Source organism: Anomalospiza imberbis, chromosome 11, assembly GCF_031753505.1.
Source record: "Anomalospiza imberbis isolate Cuckoo-Finch-1a 21T00152 chromosome 11, ASM3175350v1, whole genome shotgun sequence".
Taxonomy (NCBI): Eukaryota; Metazoa; Chordata; class Aves; order Passeriformes; family Viduidae; genus Anomalospiza; species Anomalospiza imberbis.
In genome coordinates, this window is record NC_089691.1 from 10673932 (window position 1) to 10695514 (window position 21583).

Genomic DNA, 21583 nt, shown 5'->3' on the forward strand with positions numbered 1-21583 from the left:
GTTTGGAGTTTTCCTGACTGCAATCCACCTTTGGTTTTGAATGGGAAACCCAAAACAGAGTTCGTTTATTCAATACTTTTCTTTTTTCTTAGATTCAATTCTTCATCAGTTATTTATTGTAAGATTTCTTGGCTCTATGGAAGTGAGGTCTGATGAAAACCCAGATGTTGTTTATGAAACAATGCGTCAAATACTCGCAGCTCGCGCCATCCACAACGTTTTTAGGATGACAGAGTCACACTTGTTAGTCACTTGTGACTGTTTAAAGTAAGTTTGCTTCCTGACTTCTATTGATGTTTATTTACAGAATGATCTTCTTTCACTTTGGTAAAATTTACTTTCTGGTTTGTCTTTAAAAACAAATTTTTAGGTTAATTGATCCACAGACACAAGTTACAAGACTACGAGTAAGTAACTTTGCATTTTAAGATCAATACCCAACAATGTAATTATTTTACTTTAAAAATATTAGATGATAGCAAAAATCACTCATAGCATGAGATTTCCAGCCAAATTTCCAGTGCTATTAGGAAACCAATGCAGGCATTTAGAAACACTTGCAAATCAGGTTTAGGGGAGTGATTTCAATAGGTCAAATTGGCTTTTGAGACTCCCTTCCCCCTGTGATCTGAAAGGCTAAAATAGTAAAGAGAGAACATTAATGATGGAGTCACCTTAGTTCTGAAGTCCAAGGGGGTTTGTTTGCTGTTTGGTTTCTCTGCTTTGTTTTGGGGTTTTGTTTTTAATGCATAATTGCCTTGAGGGTGTTGAATGGTTTCTGCTTTGATTTCTTGTTTTTCTACTTCTTTATAAAACATGCACTTGACAGGAGTAAGTGGAATTCTTGTTAGGATATCAAATAAGGCCAGCTTAATTCTTTAGTAATAGCAGTCTCTATTCATCATATTTCAAAACTATTCCTTTTTTCCCTTTTTATGCATAATTTATGGTCCGTCAGTTTTTTGTGTTTTTAAAAACATTCAATTTTTTGGAAGCTCTGAATTGCTTTCCTTTTCGTAAAAGAAAATCTTGAGCATGGAAAAATATATTGATATTTAAAGTTTGACATTAAGTTCACAAATACTCCAAAGCTGTCACCTTTTACAAGTGAGATAACATCAACTGAGGATATGTCCCATATACTAAATGCACACATCTAATTCCAGGAAAACTCATCCTGTCAGTTCATAGCAGTTGTGGTAGGGACTCTCAGAATTGTTAAGTTCATTGTTTGATGAATCTTAAAAAGATAATTTGAAGTCCAACCTCTTTTAGGAATAAGAATGCAAAACAGTTTTCTTGTAACAAAGTAATGAAGGTATGTGATTTGAATGGGTTGGGTTTTTTTCTTGCTTATATAATTCAGGAGAACTGAACTAATTGCAGTAAAGGTTTTTGAGAAGTAGTGCCTTTACATGGAACTAAATATTGAAAGTTTAGTCACAAATGTAACTATAATGAATGATTAAAACAAAATAAAATGGGAGTGTATCCACTTTTAGGAAGATGACTGACTCACACTGCAAACGTAGTCCCTTTTTCTTACGTGGAGTGTGTTTTTTGACATTTGCTTGTCTTTGGAATAATTTAGTCCTTGCTGTCTGTGCTTTGTAATTACATTTGGTCGGCTAACTTCTTGTGGTGTGGTTGTGCATTAGTTAATGTGCAGTGTATTGAAACCTCGTGTGGCAAACACTTGGAATCAGTTTTAATCTCTCCCTGTCTGATCCTTTTGGCAGTTTCCTTTGCCCAGTGTAGTGCTGTATGCTACACACCAGGAGAATAAGCGCCTGTTTGGATTTGTGCTTAGAACCTCAGGAGGGAGAGTGGAGAGCCGCCAGACTTCCATCTGCTATATATTTGAATCAAATAATGAAGGGGAAAAGGTATTGGTGATGGTTGTGACTTGTATCAGTTGTGAATATGGATTCCAAGATGCTAGATCCATTCAAGCTGTCTAAGGCATTTTTTAGGTACTGACAAAGTTAAACCTGTCATTTTAAGTGCTTGCAAATGCTTTAATGTGCTGTTGTATTTAATTTGGGATGCTAGCTTAAATTTAAAGGCATTTTTAATTATTTCCATCTGTTTTGTGTTTAGATTTGTGACTCTGTTGGATTGGCCAAACAGATAGCTTTACATGCAGAACTGGTAAGAATCTTTTTGGGGCAAAGGATGCTGGGGAATGGAAGGAAGGGGGTATATCTATGTGTAATAGATTGTATTCTGCAAGATGCTTCTAGATGCAGCAATACAGTTGTATATTTTAAGGGTCTTTTTTTTTTCCTAGAATTTAAATTCAAATGAAAAGACTGACCAATATCTACTGTAGAGCAATATTCAATATAGGATTCATTTGCTACTTTTAACAACCATACCAGTCCTTTAAAAGCAGAATAATCAAAACAGTGATGTCACAGTCTTGAGCAAGCTCATATTAATCAGTACTGTCTCAAACATCTCAGGCTGTTACTGATTTTACTTACATTTTTGCCCTTTAGGATCGAAAAGCCTCAGAAAAACAGAAGGAAATAGATAGAGTCAAAGAGAAACAGCAAAAAGAACTGAATAAACAAAAGCAAATTGAGAAGGTACATTTTGTCATTATTTCTTAATATTAGGTTTTTTCTACTTACTTTCTTTTGCAGTTTTGTCCAAAGCTGTCCACTGATAGTATTGATAGATCATTAGAAATCGTAATGATGGTATCCTGTGTCCATTGCAGATGGCTTTAAGGGTAATACTCTTTTTCTGATTTCCCAACCCCCCTTCTCAACTTAGGACTTGGAGGAGCAGAGCCGGTTGATAGCAGCTTCCAGCAGATCCAACCAGAGCAGCACAGAAGGACAGTTTGTAGTCCTTAGCAGCAGCCAGTCAGAAGACAGTGATTTAGGAGAAGATGGAAAGAAGAAGAGAGAATCTGAAGCCTAAGGTTGCCTGCTTCATTAAAATTGGAATCATTAATATACCTGGTGAAATGGCACAAGTTCTACAAGAGGTGAAATGTAGGTGGAGGGTCTGTCATGTTATAGAAAAGACTTCACAATATATAGACCCTATTATGCCTTGATTTTTCTTTCTCAGTGAAGTAATTTCTGTTTCCTGTCAGTATAATTTCTCTTGTATGCCAGATGAAGCATGGTGATGCTGCCATGTTTATTGCAAACATATCTTTTCTCAAGGCTTCTTTGCAGTATGGGAAAAAATGTGGGTGTTTTCCCCACTTACCTCTGTGCAATTGGCTGCTTTGGAAGCAAACCTGAAAAACCATTGGCCTTCAGCAGTGACACTGAAATTTGTTCTTTACACTGCAGTACGGAAAACACCTTGCTGGAAACAAAAGTGAATGTCTAAATAAGACAGTGCTAAACTTTACCCAGTTTGTTGCACATACCTGTTCTTAGATTTATAGAAAGAAGGATCCCCATTAACATCAGTGAGATGTGCAATAGTTTTAAACAGAAGGATCTTTTTTGTTTCATTTTGCACAGTATGATACTGTCTTGATTTTGGGGTTTTTTTTTGGTGAATACAATGCCAGAAAAACTTATTTAAACAGGAGAAAAAGATACTGTCAGACCTAGATAAGAGCTGATGAGATGCAGTTGAACTTTGTTGCATGAGGAAAAGCATTCCTCATCAAATTATAAGAGTCATGTTTATAGCCTTGTAGTACAAGTGCCATGTTCTTGGTTTTTCCCCAGTACTTGGAATAAAAGCTGTAAACCTTTGAGTTCATTTTTATAAAACATGCTTAGAGTTGCAGGAACATCTTGAATTCCATCATATGAAAATCTTCTGCATATGTAAATGCCTTGCTGCTAGTACACTACATCTACTGGAAATGAGTTGAGGCTCTTTAGTCTTTTTATGATTTTGTGAACAGAATTTACCAGTTCTGAAGTATGAGATGATACCAATGCTACATCCTAGAGTCAGTTCTGGAAAGCATTTTTCAAAGTGGTGTCTGTTTACAGCTTGTAATCTGCACTCCATATTCAATACTCTGTGTAATATTTATTTTGTATAGTATTAGATGTGCATTCACCTTTTGAACCAGAAGAGAAATCTTGTTTGAAGAGAAATATTTATTTTTGCACTAATTACTATAAATATTAAAATCCAGAGGAACAGAAGATAGCTCTCTAATAGTGGCATGAAAATAACAGGATATGTAGAGAGAAGAGAATATACTTATATTCCAAGTTATAATATAACAGTTATGAGTGATTTACAGTTCATTGCAGGGCATTTCTGGTGTTCAGGAATGGAAGCAATTTTCAGAGTATCTCCTCAGCAGCTGGTGGTGGCCCAGCCCTCCCTAGCCGGAGTTGTTCAGTGCTGATCAAGTAAGTGAGGAATCTCAGGTTGTGTCTGCTGGATGGCTGGAGGTGCACAGAGGGCTCTTCTAACTCATGGGAGTGCCCTGCATTGGCCAAAGGCTCCTCCTGCCCTTGGTGCTGGAGATGTGACTTTGTGTGCAGGAGTTGGTGGCCTCATCTCCTGTGACAGGAGAGACGGGCAGCAGTGCCTGGGCAGGAGCAGAGGCAGCTGGAGCTGCAGAAGCTCTGGGCAGAGGTTTTACACCACAGCAGAAGTTTTATACCACACGGGCTTGAGCAGCTACCAAAGGGCTCTGCCTTGAAAAAGGAGGGGAGGAGGCTGAGGAACAGAGAGCCGCCAGGTTCTCTTCCTGAGTTAGTTACCAGATCCTCTTCCAGTGTGATTTGCATCCCCAGAGTAGCCAGTCACTTGTAGAAATATCTGCGTTTGCTGTTGCCCAGTTAGGTCACATAGTATTGCCCTGTGGCTGGATTTAGCTGGCACAGTGCCACATGGACCACACCAGCCTGAGACTTCTTGTAATAAACGACAGTGGTATTTTTATTTCATATCTAGGCTTCCATTCTCAGCTCCCCTTTTTAAGAGACTGTTTTTATTCTTGCCAACAGAAGTGTATGGAGAGGCACCAAATCCAATTTTTTCCCTTTTTGTGCTTAAATCAAGGCTTACAGAGAGTGGCAAGGCAGTTTGTTTCTGCAGATTATTCCAGTTCATGTTTGTTTGTGTTTGTTTGTTTGTTTTTATTTACTGATATTTGTTTCCTATCAAACAATATCACAGGGTAGCTCAAGGTTACTATGTCTTGTATCTTTCTCAAGTATTTACTGAGGATGAAACAGTTTGGAAACAGCACAGGAATCCTCTGAAATCAGTTGTCTCTAGTGTCTAGAATCCAGTCCTCAAGCTTGTCAGAGAAGGACTAATTGTGTTAAGCACTGGAGCTGCAGTAGCCTAGGCTCCAGAGGGTGGACAAATAATAGACATGAGCTCTCATGAAAAAGCATTTCTGATGTGCAGCCTGTTTTGCATTAGCCTTATTGAAGAAATGTCAGAAAATGGAATTACTGTATTTTTCATGAAAACTACCATTACTCATATAGATATAAATCTGCAAAGATGAGGAAGAAAGGCTAATAAAGTTGGCAGGTGAATTTACTGTCAAATGGGATTTTTTTGATTTAGCAATAAATATTGGAATTACTCCATTTGCTTTTCAAGCTTTCCATATATGCCATTAAATGTAGCTTTCTAAAACAGTAGGAATGAAATACATTTCACTTACGTTGGATGATTCTCATCTTAACCACTAAAAGATTGATATGCATGAATGAAATGTAGGGGTTGTTTGCTTATTTAGAGGAGTTTCACTGGTGTAAAATGAGCAAGAAAGTATAAAAACATCTGGGATAATGATGAAAGCTGCAAGAGCAAAGGGCATGTCAGCAGAGCTGGGGAAGTCAGACAGGAATGGCGACTGAGTTAGCAGGGGGGTGAGAATTACTGACCTTTGCCTAGGGAGGATCACACACGTTGTCATTAGAACTATCTCAAGGCAAAAGCAGCTGCTGGGGTTTCATATGTGACCTTTTTTCCTATATAAGGTTTAGAACTACTTCATTAGAAAACAGCTTTGTTGTCAAAAAAATCAGAATGATGCTTGGTATTTTCCATGAGAGTATGTAACTTTTAGTAGGAACACCTCATGGTCTGCTGGGAACTGCTGTGGTAGAATTTCACCACCAGAGTATTTTATTATTGTAACTAAACTACTAGATGGTTTCCTTTCCTAATTTACATGAGATTAAATAAACTTTCCTGTTTATTATTTCCTACTGCCTTTTATTCACAAACTGATCTTTCAAGCAGTTATGGCTGAAGCTGTAGTTTTCTTCATGTGCATCTACTATTACTTCAGTCACTCCTGAAGATATTCTTTCAAGTCCATGATTTTGAAGTGACTTCATGTAGGTACTGAATTGGCAGTGTTGTTCAGGACTAACTTGTTATTTTGCTAATTGCAGCCTCATAATTACTGCCAAACTTTTATCCCTTAAGTAAGAGGATATTAAGCTCGTTACACTGTGTAGATCTACACACTGCAGACCCAGCCAGTCTTGCTGTCAGCTGTTTCAAGCTACATACATCCTTTATGTATGTAATGGCATGAATATACAAATATATCAGATGTGCTTATGGGTATGCATTTTATTGCATTACAGATGATAGCTGGCCCTCCTCTGTGGTCACTGCTAGATTTGGCCAAGTCTGAACCAGAGGACAAGGTCAAAGTCATGTACTACTTAAACATATCTAACTGGATATGATCAGGTAGTGAAAAGTCAGTTGCATGTCATAGTCTTACTTTGTTAATCTGTTTGAATTTGAAATTGTATCAAGACAATTTACTGTCTAACAGTAAAGTAATATTTCAGAGTTAAGAAACATTCCCCTTCTGAAGGGCTGTCAGATTTTCTCTTTATGTGGATGTAAACCCAGAGCTGAAAATTGGGAAACAGCTGATGCTATTTATGAAGCTATAATTGACGTACATGGATATAAAGAAATAAATTTGACTGTTTAAGGTAAATTCTGACTATGCTTAAGGTAAATACTGTTTAATTAGTTGCACAGCATTTGGGACAAGCCAGTGGTGAAAACTGTGCTACAATATAGTCTCTTACTATTTAGGAAATAGTTCACCTAGAGAAAGAAAACTGCCACTGCTTAGTGAATTTAGTAGAGATACTGTCTAGTGTAACAGCAAAAGCTGATACCTTATATTCTTTCTCTTGCTCTATATTACAAAAATTCTTGCAAGGTAATTAGTCCCCAAGGCTTCTTGTTTTAATTAAACACTAAGTTGCCATTTTTTCCCCCGCCACAGTGGTATCTAAGTTGTCATGACAAGAGTAAGTCAGTGTATCATTGTGAATGCACTTGTATTCCTAACTAAGTTTATATTGCAAGCTGAGGATTTTGTACAACCTTTCTGGTCATTTTTATAATAGAGTGGAGTGGTCAAATTCTTATGATGGTGTTCTGGATTGGTGCTGTTCTGGTGAAGTGTAAGTGATTTTTGCAGTATTTGAGACTGACTTGCACATTTTTCCTGAATAGCTGTATTAAGAACAACCAATGGCATATTTTGTCAACTCTGATTGTTGTGTCTTAATCTTGGAAACATGGATAGTAACCCTATTGTGCCAGGGCTCCAGTCAGCATTTTATATTTTAAATAAAAGCTTAACTATAGTAACTTTCTGGGTGAGACTTGTACTGATGCAAAAGCCTCCTGCATTCTTCATCATACTGACTTTCAGGAAGTACCATTACTGGTGCCAGGATGTGTTCCCTTCCATTAAAATAAGTTCTGACATGCAGGTATATAGCCCTCTGTTGTCAAGTGTAGCTCAGTTCTCTTAATTTTTATAGTAATAGCCAGATAACCTCAGAGGAAGTTGTTACACTTGGAAATGCTCTTAACTTATTTTTGCAACAATCAGAGACTGAAGGTGAGCAGGAGCTGTGGCAGCTGGCTGGGCAGGGCCCATGGTGGGCACTGACAGGGCCACGAGGGCTCTGCGGAACAAGCCGAGTGCAGAGGCTCTACCAGCACTACCATGGGCATTGGACATATTTTCACTGGCTCAGTTAGTTTATTATGGGATAAACACCATGTAAAAAACCATGGGCCATAACCACATTATGGTTAAATTTGTATTTTATAAGGTTTGTAGATTTTTCTGGGGAAAAGCAGACTTTTGAATTCTGTAACTTCTGTGATAAAGATGCATGTATAACTAGAAAAATCTATGCTTACTTGATTATGAAGGAATAAATACTACTAATGCCAAATGTGTTGATGAACTTCTTTTTTCTAAAATAGGAACTGATATTTGCCGTATTTTTAGAAGGAACAGACATGCCTGTAGGTCTTTTCTAAGATTTCTGTAAGACTTCCTAAAATGACAGGGTTCCAAAAGTTTAAGCTCCACCTCTATAGAGAGAAACACCAAAAATTGCAAGCCTGACTTAGGACAGCACTGTGTAAGGAGAATCCAGTTCTAGAGAGAACAGTCCAAGTTCATGATGGATGAGACATACCAGTACCTGAGAAGGAGCTGCAGAACTACCACAACTTTCAGCAGTGCCACCTTGATGAAACATTGGTTTGTCACATGACCTGCTGTGAGGTTTCTCAAGCTTAATCCCATTTAATTGCCTAGAATGGGGGATTCCTTTATTGGGTGAAGAAAAGAATTACTTAAGCTGCTCTTCAGAACTTCACAAATAAAAACTATTTCCTATTTCTTGTCAAAAGAAGGGAAGAAGTACAAGAGAAAAAACTATGTCCCTTCCTGGTTTTAGTTAAATCCCTGACCTTTAACTAAACTCTGGAATGAGGGTATTGGTATCTGATATGACAGGCTTTAATTTAGCCACAATACAAGGCTTGCAGTCCTGTATTGTAACTTCCTTAACTTGTCACACCAGGGATTGAAAATACTGTTGCCATAACTTGCAGATAGGTCACAGTCCAGGAGATCCTTAGAATGGGATCACTAATACTTACATTTTGGGGATCTCACCATTTTCTTCAGGGCATGAGGGGAGAGCACTGGCATTCCTTAATATAGAGAGGAGAGAAAGTCCCAAAAGAAAAAACCACAACAGTCTTATCCACATTAAATTCCCTTCAAAGTACAGGACAAATACTTATGCACAGTTGAGGTTGTAGATCCCTGTGAAGTTTTCCTGTCCATAAAGATCATATTCCTTGTACAGGATGTAATCCTTCAAGCAGTTTGGCAGTGGAAGGAAAGTCATGAAGACTGGACAGCGGAGACGCAGCCGGCCCATGCATGCCCGGATTTTCAGACGGCAAAGGTGCTTCAGAGAGCGAGGATTTGCTAGAAGGGAGAAGCAAAATTAAAATGCTACCAAGCAAAAAGGCCCCAGCGCCAAACCAGCTTGTTTTCATTAAAAATGTAAACAGATACTTACTTAAAATGAAATGGATGTCTGGCCAGAGTTCCTGTTCTTTGAGAACTGCTTCGAGCTTCCAGCAAATCTTAACATGATCAACGTAATCTAACATGACTCGCACTACTTTCCCAGACACGTGCTTCAGCCAGGACAAGGTTATCACTTCACAGAACTGATAGGAACAAAACATTTAGTAGGATAATATTTGATACTGCAGTAAATTACTTCTGTCTCTGAGGTCAAGAACAAATACTTGAGCAGGGTTTTAGAGGTTGCCACAACTTGCCTAAGCCTTACTAGTAGAATCTAAAAATCTGAGATGGTTATTTTGTACTAGATCCAAAAATAAACTTAAGCAGCTGTGTATTTGGGGATTTGGTGCTTAAAAACAAGTGCTACCACTCTTAAGTGTAATTTAGACTTGTGTCCCAGGTGCTTAATAGGAGGAGCCACCAGCCCAGTGCATGCATCATCCCCTTATCTTTAGGTTAAAGAAGGATTTATTAGGTTCAGATGGACTTTACAAACTGTGAAACAATGACACTGATGAGTGTCTCCAGGAAGCGCTTTAGGTTTGCTAATTTCTGCTCAGTGCTTATCCCACCAGTTCCAGGGGTCCTTTCAACAACCTTCCAGTCTTGTTGTTCTAGTACAGGACAATGCAGAAAGCCAGCCTGCAAATCTCTGCTTTCACAGCATGGACAACACTACCCTGGAGAGCCAGTTCCTTACTGATCATTAGCATATCATCAGCTATATTTTCACAATTCACAATTACTGTTTACAACATTTGCCGTCATGAACTAGGCTTCATAACAACATCTGGTTAATTTTAAAGCCTTGTCTATTCCTCTCTTTATGTGTAAACTGTCTTCAAAACTTCTTGTTCTGACAGTGCAGGAAGCCCCTTTCCATTTAGTTTTCGGAAGGCGGTAGGACAGCACCCGCAGCCGTGTGACACTTACCATGGTGTCTTTGATGACGGTGGAGGTCCAGCCGTCCGTCACATACTGGGAGTGGTCCCCGCTGCCCCACGGGCAGTCGAAGCAGCGGTGCACGTCGTAGCCGTAGCTCAGCAGCATCCTCAGCATGACCTCATCCTTGAGGGCGTACTGCAGAGCTGACGGGAAATGCGTGGTGTTCACGCGGCAGAAGTAGTTGACATTGGCCCCATGGCGGAGCAGCAGATTCATTAACTCGTAGTTGCCCATTCTCAAGGCTATTTGGAGGCAGTTGATAGGATCTTGGTTTGTCAGGGCTCCGGCGTTGAGCAGCAGCTGCGTTGAGCAGATATCCCCGTTGGAAACAGCAAAGTACAGCGCTGATTTCCGGTGGTCATCGTAGCCTTTGCGAACCCTCTGAGCCAGCATAAAATTGGCATCAAAACCCGACTGCAGGAGAAACTCAAGGCACTGAGGATGTGCTCCTGCTGCTGCTGAGTGAACTGGACTTATCCCACTTTCTTTAATGGCAGAAAAATCAGTCACTGGAACTAAATATTTGAGAGCTCTGGAAAATTAAAACCAGAAGCGTCTCAGAATCTTACACATTTTGGTTCACCTAACTCATATTTTAATTTTTCTATGTTGCTGGGCTTCGGAATTCATCATGACTGTTGAAATAGTCTAATACCAAATGCATGCATTGACTTGAATTGCTAACAATGCAATGGATGCTGACTTTACATCTACTACACATAAAATATTATTATATTATACTATTATTCATGAACAACCCATTCCTTGCTATAGGAATTAATGATTCCTTTTCAATAGAAATTTTTGCTGAATGTTGAAAGCACAGTGTTATTGCTTAACCTGTAGGAATTAGGGAATTAATAGAATATATATTATAACATGAAAACATATAATCTATAATGTAATTAATACATCTAAGTTTAAATATTACAATTAATATACAGAAAATATTAATACAGAAATTAAGAATACTCAGGTGCTTGTTTCTTATTTGTTAATTGTGATTTCAGCATAAATGTCTTCCAATAGTCTTACGCTCTTTAAAATAGGGATAACCCCTACTATCTATTTGTCTATTTAGTATATTCACCATTCACATTTCTCTGATGGGGTGAAGATGAGACATTGACCCAAAGAGAGTGACAATGTTCCAAGAACCTCAGCATCAGACTGGACAGTGTTACTACTTGTGACAAATGGGGAAATACCAGAGGGATTAAGATGTACATCCTAAAATCATGAAGATTTTATCTTAACTGGTCTCTTACATTCAGACACAGAACAGACATATTTACACAGTCAAAAATAATTTCTCGTACAAAGCTACAGATTTTCTGCTTGCCTTGAATAAGGTAAAATTAGTACAATTAATATTTCTGGTGTCACTATTACTTGATTTTTAAGTATATTAACTCACAGAAAGTGTCCTCTATATGCAGCTCTGTGGATTGGCAAATGACCCGAGTGCTTTGGTACATTGGCATCAGCCCCATATTCTAGTAAAAGACTCACAGAATCTGGATTTCCTCCTCCTGCTGCTTCAAACAATATAGAAGCACAGTCCATTGCCTGTGAAAGAACATCTGCACCTGGGAAGAAGCAGCAAGGATTTTCACAGTAGTCACTGTAAATATTAATCTGCAATTAATATCTCCAACCAGTGATATGGTATTTTGAATTCTATTCTCCACCAAACAGAGCCACTGTAGGCATAAATCTTCATGTTGGATCCTTGGTTTTAGATGTGTTTATATAATCCTTGGAACAAGAAGGTCCAAATTGCTTTGAACACAGTAAGAATTGTTCCTTGAACTGCAGCAGCAAAAGGTCTGGTTCTTATTCATCAAAACAATTGCTTTTGGTTTACAAACAATGCATTTAAATTCTTTTATTTTACAAAGTACAGGCAGGTGTAACTGTAAACATGAGTTCATAGTTATCCAAGTAACTTGGATACCCAGTATCCAAGAGTTCATGCAATCTAGTTCCAGTGCTGCTGAACCATCATGTAAAATTCCACAATAAATATCTTGTCAAGTGTGCCCTAGGGTCCTGTCTATGTGAGAAAATAATAGAGCATTTAAAAAACAATTATAAGTACTCACTAAAATATGAATATATTATTTTAATATTGTACCAATTGGTATTTGTCAGGCCTTCACTACATCACAACAGCCCTCAGTGCAGCATTTTCCCTAGTAAGGTGAGCTACTTCTGCTGTTTTTGAAGGCGTATCTAAAGCCTTCTCTTCCTATAAGGTCCTATATAATAAGTCTCACCTTTCTGCAGTAAGAGCTCCATAATTTCTGTATGTCCCATCTGTGCAGCCAGTGCTAGAGGTGTGAGCCCATATCCACTGCGGGGGTCAGGATCTGCTCCAGAATCCAGGAGAAGCTGTACCAGATCCTTCCTGCCCAGTCTGGCTGCCTCATGCAGAGCAGTTCTCTCATGGACACAGCGCAAATTCACTGTGGCGCCAGATCGTAGCAACAAGGAGGCAATGTCATGGGAATCAAATTTAACTGCTGTAGGACAGCAAGCAAAGCATCAGACAGGATTGTTATTCAGTGCTATTCTGTGCTGCTATGCACAGCAGAATGGCTGCTGTTACATGACTGCTCACTGCTCCTGGCAGTGCTATTTATGCAATGAGAAAAGCCACCCTACATTGAAAGGTTTAACTCATCAACAAGTCTGTTCTTGGCTTCCAGGACAGCACTAAGTATGCAATTGAATCATTTCGTGGTAATCTGTCTTTATGTAGATTTTTTCCTCTCTGTTGCATTTGGTAATGGAACAGAACACAGCTTTCCTTGCCACTAGGTGGAGACCACACCCAGAGCCTTGGTGCTCAGGAGCTGCCACCAGAGCTCTGTTGAATCTCCACAAGCACATACCACAATATGAAACAAAGCTCATAATGACTCTTTCATATGCCTTCTTAGCTTAATAAGCCTGAACTCTTAAGTCAGGGAGGATCTTAAAAGAGAAATTTGCAATAGCTCCAGTGGATGGAATGATTAGGCAACAGCTTTCCCTCCTTCTCTCTTTGATCTTCCAAGCTGTGCAGGATAGCAAGTGTGCTTCAGCAGGACAGATTAGGCTGAGCAGCTTCATGTGCCACAGCTGCTTGAACACCAGTGCCAGCATTCTGTGACAGAAACTGTGATGTCCCATTATCTGTAACCCACATGGCTGTTTTAGATAAATCCCATGCATCCCCTTCTTGGGGGATGGTGCATTTTAATGCCGTGCACTTCAGAAATATCTAGGAGTCCTGTACTGTATTTTTCTAAACAGATGGCCCTGACTTGAAACTGCAGCCTTTTTACAAGGATGGACTGAGAGTCCTACACATTATTGGTAGGCCTTTTTTAACTCCTTAACAATAGTTTTGAAAAAGAAACCACCTTTCCAGTACAGAAAAATGTATGGGATCATCCAAGAAACTTGAGTGCTCCTTTAGAATTTAGATAATAAGAAGACACTTTCCTTTTTTTTGGGTAGAATTCAGTAAGAATGAAGGCATCATAGCCCAAACTGAGGGAAGCAAAGGAAATGAACACAATGCTTTTGAAAAACATTTTGGCAAAATATTGTTCTTTAGAAATCATGAATTACAGTTCTTGTGCATGATCAAATTAAAGTGGCATTCACACAAAGAATGTGGGTATGAGACTATACTAGGACTATAGTAGCTATGGGACCTTATTCCTAAATTACAAAATATTAAAAGAGAAATGAACTGAGAATGTCAGCCTGTCTTCTTCACTTGGCACCCTTGGACTAATGATGGCAATATCTAAATAGGGACAAACACTGCTTTGCACTCCACACACTGCAGATAAATCAGGCTGGTTGGCTATAATTTTGGATAATTAAAACCAATTACCATGGGCTTTTGAGAAAAAAAGGCTGATGCAATGAAGGAGATACCATATGGGCAGAGAATATGAATGTTCTATGCCTGCAGACATGAAGGGCAGTAGTAGCATGAAGAAGCAGAAGGACTTGCTACCTGGCACCACTGAAGAAATGATGCCAAGGAAAGCCAAGGACGGCACTCTGCACTTCATGGAGAAAGCTAATTATCATCTGAGAAAAACAGACAGGGACAGACCTATTCAATGCTGGGATTAACTTTTATTTTCTCCTTATAGCAAAATATTTTAGGCATTGAAGTCAAATATGTCATCTTAAAACCTAAAATGTATAACTCTATCCTCACCTCATTCCCTCACCTCTCCACCCTTAAAAACAGTATTCACCTATAACTAAAGGAGAATCTCCCTCTTCATTTTTAACATTGGGATTGCAGCCATTGAGCAGGAGAAAGTGGACATTGTCCACAAAACAATTTCTTACTGCCACCAAGAGAGGTGTTTCCCCTTTTAGAGTGGATTGTTCCCACGTAATGTCACGGGAGGCTGAAATACAGAAAAGCAGAACACATTTGAAGTTGGATGATTCATCAAACTTTACTTTGTAAAACTTTTTGGTGGAAAACTAGAAGGACTTTGTACCTTTTAAAGTTATTTCAAGGATGTTCTTATTTAGCTGTGCTGCAGCTTCGTGCACAGGAAGCCAGCCTTGCTGATCTGCTTCTTCAAAAGCAGAACTGTGCCTCACCAACTTCTTCAAGGCCTCCTCTTGGCCTGTGATATTTTAGCATAGGTACATATCCCATTACACATCATAAGACAAAATTCAGGCAATAATACATTGGGTGCCATTTATCCCACCAGGGTATCTTGCTCATTATGAAAGAAAGGCCTGGAGTTTTCCTCTAGTTTTAGGAGATGAAGCACTGGAATTTTTGAAAGGGGTGACATGACACTTGAACCCATCCCACTTTCATGGTCCTATCTAATAAGCTAGCTTTTGGATGTCTTTTTTTTAGTTTCCTTACTTCTTCCAAGACTATATAAAGGAAAGGTACACTTAAATCAGGTGATCAAACCCCCAAAGTGTAGGCATTGCTCAGCCATTCCCAGGGGTGTAGGCTTAGTGTGGTGTGTTTGTACTTAACTGTCCGAATTGCTGCAATGATCTGCCCATGCTCTTTACTTGCAGTACACTGGAAACTGCATAAACAGAACAAGAATAAAATGAGAAGTAAAAATTCATGTGAAGCTAAGGATATAATTATATCTTACTTCAAATACTCTAATTTAGACAATACATTAGATTTTTTTGAGTTACATTGGTTTTGTGAGGGGTTAACACATTAAAACACTATTTTTGTTGGTCTTTCCCTGACACTGTAAGCACTGAATTTTTCACACAAAGGCCAACAATTAAATGCTAAAATGAGGAGAAACTCCCATACCAATCTACTTCTACATCACCTCCTTATCTTCTTCACAAAGCCTTATACTCATTAACATATTGATGTAAAACATCACCTGAAAGTTTCACACATTTCACATTTTCCAAGAAACAGATACACTTTTTCAGGGAGTGTTGCGGAGCACTCAGAAGTGAGCTACCAGTGCTTTCCAGTATCCATGGGACAAGGTCAGCACAATACAACTTGGGGAGTTCAAAAAGGAAAATAAGATCTACTAAATGTTTACAGTAATGCCAAGAAAACACCCAAAATAGAAATAATAACTTATTACCTTTCAACCTCTGTTGCACTGCCACTTGTTTCAAATTTATGTCTATCTTGTAAGCTTTCCTGAATAGCTCGCTGGGTAGAGATTTCCTCATCTGAATCACCATCAACCACATACACAGAATTATTCATGGCAAATCAGCACCACATGAATTACTTCTGCAGGGAAACACTGATTTTTAATTAGAAGCAGATGTCAAATCTTCAGATTAGACCTGGAGCGATAGAAACAGCAAACACCGTGAGAAAGAGAAAGGAGACACAGGTTAAAATAAATGACTACACTGTTATATGTTTAAGCAGTCATACTGTTCTTGGCATATTCAAGATCTCAGATGTTCCATTAGGCTCAAACCTCCCATCTTATCAAAACTTCTACTTCTGTCTTTCAAGAAAGCTGGCCTGACAAAGCAAAACAAAACAAAACTACAGGGCAAGGTAAAATAAAATTAATAAATAAAACTGAAAGCTAATAAATAACTTGGCAAAATGAATGAGCACAGGAAATTTAAGGAAGTTGCCAACATGCCAACTACAAAGCTTGAATAATTCTAGAAACATCTTAAAGTTGGGCAGCAATAATTCATAGCAAATCTGCATAATTTAGTTTGTTATCTGGTCCACCTAATGTGTGATTGCAAGGCCTTGCTCTGTAATTGCATATATAGCAAAAAAGAGAAATATATTAGCAACATATACAGTAAGAAACTGTTAGTAATTGATTTTGCTATGCCTCAATGAATACATAGACTATTTATTTTTCCTAAAATTACTACTAATTTTCCTATGAATTGAGAAAATATACTGGGTTTCCTCACCTTCTGAAAGAGGGAAAATCTCCGCCTTTGAAGAAGTGATTATTAAGCTGAAAGTGACATTTTCAGGATTGTAAACAATCTCTGCAGAGCCCACGTCCATTAATAGCTCACTATAAATACCCGATCATAAGATACTCTGGGACTTTCTCCACGTTTCTTTCACACACGTCAGTTATGTTTAATAATCTGACCTGATAAGTGGTGCCAACAAAAGAAGGAATTGAAAGTCCAGTTTCCTTGTAAAAATACTTTTGAGTTTCGGAATAGCAGTAAGTATTACACTGTAAAAAGAAAACTCTTTAGTGCTGTTCTAGGAAAGCAAACTAAAGGTGGTCTTAGGAGCTTGCTTAAGAGTGAGACAGCAGAAAAAAAAAAAAACCTTGAAACAAAAAAAGTAAATAAAACCAAGCAAATAATTAAATAAAACTCAGTTAAAATTATTACATGTTCCCGATTGCTTAAGCTTAATTCACATTAATATAAATAGAAAAGCAATTGAAAACCAGAATTTTTAAAGGGAACAGCAGTTTCAGAAAGACAGATTTATACTGCTTCAACACCCAATAAGCAGGGACAAAGATGCCCAGTTGTAATAGTGATGGTAGGATGAAGTGAGACCTTTATGTGCTCAGTTATTCCTACTGTATTTTTTGGAGGGATCCATACACAGAACAGATGTTGGCTGTATCTGAATGCAAGGTGGCAACAGTTCTTTGCTTGAGGAGAGGTAGAAAGAATGCTTGAGTAATGTTTTAAAATTATTTTTAAAGAAAACAAAAGTGCAGAATCAAGTTTATTACCTATTTCTCTCAGAAAGCACAGACTACTTTCATTTCCCATGAAAATATATTTTGTGATATTCAACTAATGCACAAAAGAGATGTTCACATTTTAATAGTATCACCAAGGGCTAAAATCCTAGTTGTATTACTTACAGATTGTAAACACGGTCATAATAATAATAATACATACTTAATACAAAAGCTTGAGGGTCAGAAAGTATTTGTATGCCCTCTTACAACACAAAAACCTCCAGATGGCTCTTTTACACGCTACGTCCCACTTCCTCGGTCAGGCAGCGGAGAGAAGAAGGTGTTGTGTAGTCTGTATGCGAGCTGCCCAGTCAGTCATCCAGCTGGCACAGCAAGGCTACGCCCCTCTTGACCCAGTGCTGGCCTGGCTGCTCCGTGTTGAGCCGCAGCGCAATGACGAAGTTCGTGGAGTGCCCAGTAGTGGACAGGAGCCCTTTGCGCTCGCTTGTCTTGTAGAGTGGGCAAACATAGGCATTGGACTTCTTCATGTCCGATTTTACAGCTTTAAAAAAGCCCCCAAAACAACACATTACATTCAGCAGATCTAGTGGCAGAAACATAATCTACATGCAAATGTTAGGTATTTATAGTAACATCTTTAAAGGTCAATAAAAATGCAAAATTGTTTTGTGAGCAACAGAATAAAATTATCTGACTTTTCTTGTTGTGTTTTCTTGTGTGGTTTGTTTTGTTCTTAAACCCAACTAATTTAGCTAAAATTTATTTTCAGGACTCAATGCCTTCCTGTGATTCTACCAGCTTTGTAATACTCAAATATTTAAAATCTGAATAGTTACCTAGTTAATACATAGCTTATGCATGAGTTTTTCACAGCTCTACAAGAATTCCAGTCTAGTTGCCAGAGAACCTAACTGCAATTCAAGCCATCTGTGACTCAAGGACAGAACTCTGCAGGAACACTTTGTATGCCCAGATTTCTTGCATGGAACTTGTGCAAAGCATAAAATCATGCAGGTCTGAACAAATTCATCCAACCTCAAGACAAGGCACAAGCAGATAAAAGTGGCAAATTTTAATACTGCCTATTTGCTAACACTTAGGAAAAACAATTGCAGTAGTAAGTCCTGATTTTGTGCATAAATAAAAGAAGGGATTTTCTCGTCTCAGTCAAAGAAAACAGGAGTTGTGAAAATTATCTTACTAGTAGGAAAGACAGCTATCACAGAGCTAAAAATAACCTGAGCAAACCTTGCTAAATCACATAAGGTAAAACACTCAGTTTCTGTAAATCTGTGAAAACTTCTCAGTGATCTTCAGTAAAAAAGGAAACCATTGTTGCAATTTCTTGTTGAATAGCTCACACATCAGAGAATTCATACTCACTTGGCTTTATCCAAATGATTGGCATGGCATCAAAGAGCACTTTGGGATACTGCTCAGTTAACACTCCCCTGGAGAGAGAAAGCAACAAAGAAATTGTTTGTGGCTTGAGGGGTTTGGTGGGTGTTTTTTGGTTGTTACTTGCTTGTTCAGTTTTTCCTCCCCATTTTCCATGCATGAAAGAGTACTTAATTTGGTGGGTTATTTCAATAATATGAAAAGTATCACTTAGTTTATTTAAACTAGTCATGTTTAAGCACTGAAAAAAGCTTTCCAGAACCACAGTAACATTGCCTACTGACTTGGTCCTGTCCCAGCGAGCTCCATCTAAAAATAATCCGTGGATGTAAACACCGTCCTCTGGTGCAGTATCAGCAGTATCCTGAGGAATAACCTGCAGGAAATAAGTGTTCCAAATCATTAAACTCTCACAGCTCTTTGCTTTTTGAGCTATTATGATAGTTTTCAGACCAAACCAAACTAAGAATAATATAGTAACCCTTCTTTCAATGCTACTTTTTTATATATCTGTAGAGACAGCACACTTCTCTGGGTTTGTTAATTACCTTTCTTGTAGGTTACAAAATGAGGCTTTAATCACACAGAAAAACATACACTGGATAGGTTGTTTCCTTGAGTGGAGTTCTGGGTCTAGTGATAGAATTGCTTTTAATCACTTCGAGAATACCTCTTCTGTTGCCCTGTTCTTTTGAGAGTTTTAAAGTTCTTCTAAAAGTTCCTATGCCTTCTGATATTTACATATTTCAACTGAGCTTTCTTATGCATGTTCATGTAAATAATTATTGTTTTACATTTTGCTTTGTGGGTGGGGAGAATTGATGGACTTTTGGTTTGACCAGTGTGGTCGGAGAGGTGGCAGTTTCACCCTCCAATCCACTGTCATTTTGGCTATTGTTTGTATATGTAGTGGAGTCAGAAAATAAAGTTGGCTTTTTTGGGTTCTTTTTCTTTCCTTTTACATCTAGCCTGCTTCTGTGAGTTATTTCGTGTCGCAGTGTGACACTCTTCTACAGAGGTTATTTAGCCTGCCAGTCTTAAAAAATACATGTCTTCAGACTGCAGTCAGTTGCAAAATGAACCTTCCAGTTAGGATTTATTTACTGCATCTCACCACAATATCAGGACTCAGATTAATAAAATATTAATTTATAGTTTATCCATACCTCGAATTCATATCTTAGAAGGTCAATAGGAATCCTGTGCTTCCTGGCATAGTTTTGCATGGCCCCAGTTAGGAAAGCTTGAGTAAAATAGAATCCCGATAGCCAAAAAACAGCAGGCTTCCCTAATTCATACCAATCCTGGAGAGCAAAGCAATACATTGAACAACAAGAAAGAGAGGAATCCCATACTCTTTGACTATTTTCTACATAATTTTACTCAGAAAATCTGATCTTTCTCAATAAAGACAAATTATATGGAAAAGTAGATTGAACAATTGGCAGCACTGCCACTTTACATTACCTGTAAAAACTTCAGCCTGGCTAGCAAATCGACAATATAGCTCCCTAATGGTTTTAGACTTGGGTATGAATGCTGTGCCCACTTCTCAGGAACTTTTCCAACAAGGAGACTGCCAGACAGAGCCTCCAGGTCAGCATCCATAACAACCAGTCCTTTAATGGCTTTCTTCAGGTTAATTAGTGTAATACGAATAGTTCGGATTAAACTAGAATTAAAAAACAAACAATTTTCACACATTCTGCATCACTTGTTAAACATGACTATGTCACTGGAAAAAAAGTAAAATAAGTGGATTATGGAGGCATCTATAGAACTTTTATAGCTTTTTATCTATATACCTATATAGATATCTGCACAATAAGCCACATCTGTAAAGTCATGGATTTGTGCATTAGTGCAGATTTATTTAAGACTAGGAACAGTAACAAAATCTTTTGTTATCTCTGATATCCTGAATCTTTTTGTAAGAGGATAAATTTGGAACTCCAAATGTATCCACTATATTATAGATGAAGGAAAAAGGTTTAGATTGCAAAAGAAGAGGGTGTGCAATAAGGATAACTTGGAGACTTAAGACCAGTGAACATTTGGGAGAAAATTAAGCAGGAGACATGAAGAGAAAAATAGAAAAGAAGGAAGACAGAAAAACCAGAAAGAAGGAACGGACAGGCAGGTGAAGATAAGAAAGAAAATTAGGAAACAAAGTCAAAAAAGCGATTGAGGACCCAAGGAGATAAATAAATTCAATTCTAGGTTTATAATCTTAGAAGAGTAATTGTGAAAATTAGGCATAGGGGAAAAAAGCATCAGAAAAGGGGGGAAAAATTCAAACAGAAGCAGATGAGAAAATTAAGAAATAAAATATCTCCATTACAGAAAACATTTCATAAACTATAACTGTGCATGTAGAGTTTCTACTTCCTTTACTCTACAGGTCAGAAATATGAGGAAAATAAAATAGAATGAAGTAATGATGGTGAAAGAGAAAGTGAAGTTAAAAAAATATAACTATATATTGTTTGCATCCTCTTTTCCCAGTATTTCCTCATTTTGCCTGACATCTTGCCTATTATTTTTCCTGACATCTATCCTACACTCTGATTCTCCACAAGGAGCAAGGGTGTTTGGACTGCAGGTATCACTGCAGGTAATTACAAGGGAACCAAAAAATATTTCACACACTACAGGGCTTACAGAATATGAT

General features: G+C 38.1%; 4 protein-coding genes across 29 annotated transcripts in view; 2 read left to right on the plus strand and 2 right to left on the minus strand.

Annotated features, from left to right (window-relative positions):
- The window catches only part of APPL1 (adaptor protein, phosphotyrosine interacting with PH domain and leucine zipper 1), a 26121-nt gene extending 17923 nt beyond the window's left edge, over nt 1-8198 (plus strand). The window contains exons 17-22 of the mRNA XM_068201882.1: nt 93-267; nt 371-407; nt 1740-1886; nt 2101-2151; nt 2502-2591; nt 2782-8198. Of these exons, the coding sequence (XP_068057983.1) occupies nt 93-267; nt 371-407; nt 1740-1886; nt 2101-2151; nt 2502-2591; nt 2782-2931 (650 nt within the window). The 3' untranslated portion in view covers nt 2932-8198. The remainder of the gene's footprint in view (nt 1-92; nt 268-370; nt 408-1739; nt 1887-2100; nt 2152-2501; nt 2592-2781) is intronic.
- Nucleotides 1-16589, minus strand: part of ASB14 (ankyrin repeat and SOCS box containing 14) — a 24915-nt gene extending 8326 nt beyond the window's left edge. The window contains exons 1-9 of one of the 4 annotated variants that reach the window (XM_068201893.1): nt 15928-16589; nt 15340-15390; nt 14830-14966; nt 14575-14733; nt 12586-12831; nt 11724-11895; nt 10295-10838; nt 9348-9501; nt 8454-9253 (exon numbers count right to left, since the gene is read on the minus strand). In XM_068201893.1, coding sequence (XP_068057994.1) covers nt 9060-9253; nt 9348-9501; nt 10295-10838; nt 11724-11895; nt 12586-12831; nt 14575-14733; nt 14830-14966; nt 15340-15390; nt 15928-16055 — 1785 coding nt within the window. In that variant the 5' untranslated portion in view covers nt 16056-16589 and the 3' untranslated portion in view covers nt 8454-9059. Of the gene's footprint in view, nt 1-8453; nt 9254-9347; nt 9502-10294; nt 10839-11723; nt 11896-12585; nt 12832-14574; nt 14734-14829; nt 14967-15339; nt 15391-15927 lie in introns of those variants that run through there. The other 3 variants (XM_068201892.1, XM_068201891.1, XM_068201890.1) reach the window with 3 other exon arrangements.
- SLMAP (sarcolemma associated protein) overlaps nt 1-21583 on the plus strand; it is a 455854-nt gene that overhangs the window by 233640 nt on the left and 200631 nt on the right. The gene's annotated exons all lie outside the window — the stretch shown is intronic.
- Nucleotides 17477-21583, minus strand: part of DNAH12 (dynein axonemal heavy chain 12) — a 58566-nt gene continuing 54459 nt past the window's right edge. For both annotated transcript variants that reach the window (XM_068201825.1, XM_068201826.1), the window contains 5 exons: nt 20380-20584; nt 20079-20216; nt 19197-19288; nt 18898-18965; nt 17477-18055 (listed from right to left, as the gene is read on the minus strand). In XM_068201825.1, coding sequence (XP_068057926.1) covers nt 17865-18055; nt 18898-18965; nt 19197-19288; nt 20079-20216; nt 20380-20584 — 694 coding nt within the window. In that variant the 3' untranslated portion in view covers nt 17477-17864. The remainder of the gene's footprint in view (nt 18056-18897; nt 18966-19196; nt 19289-20078; nt 20217-20379; nt 20585-21583) is intronic.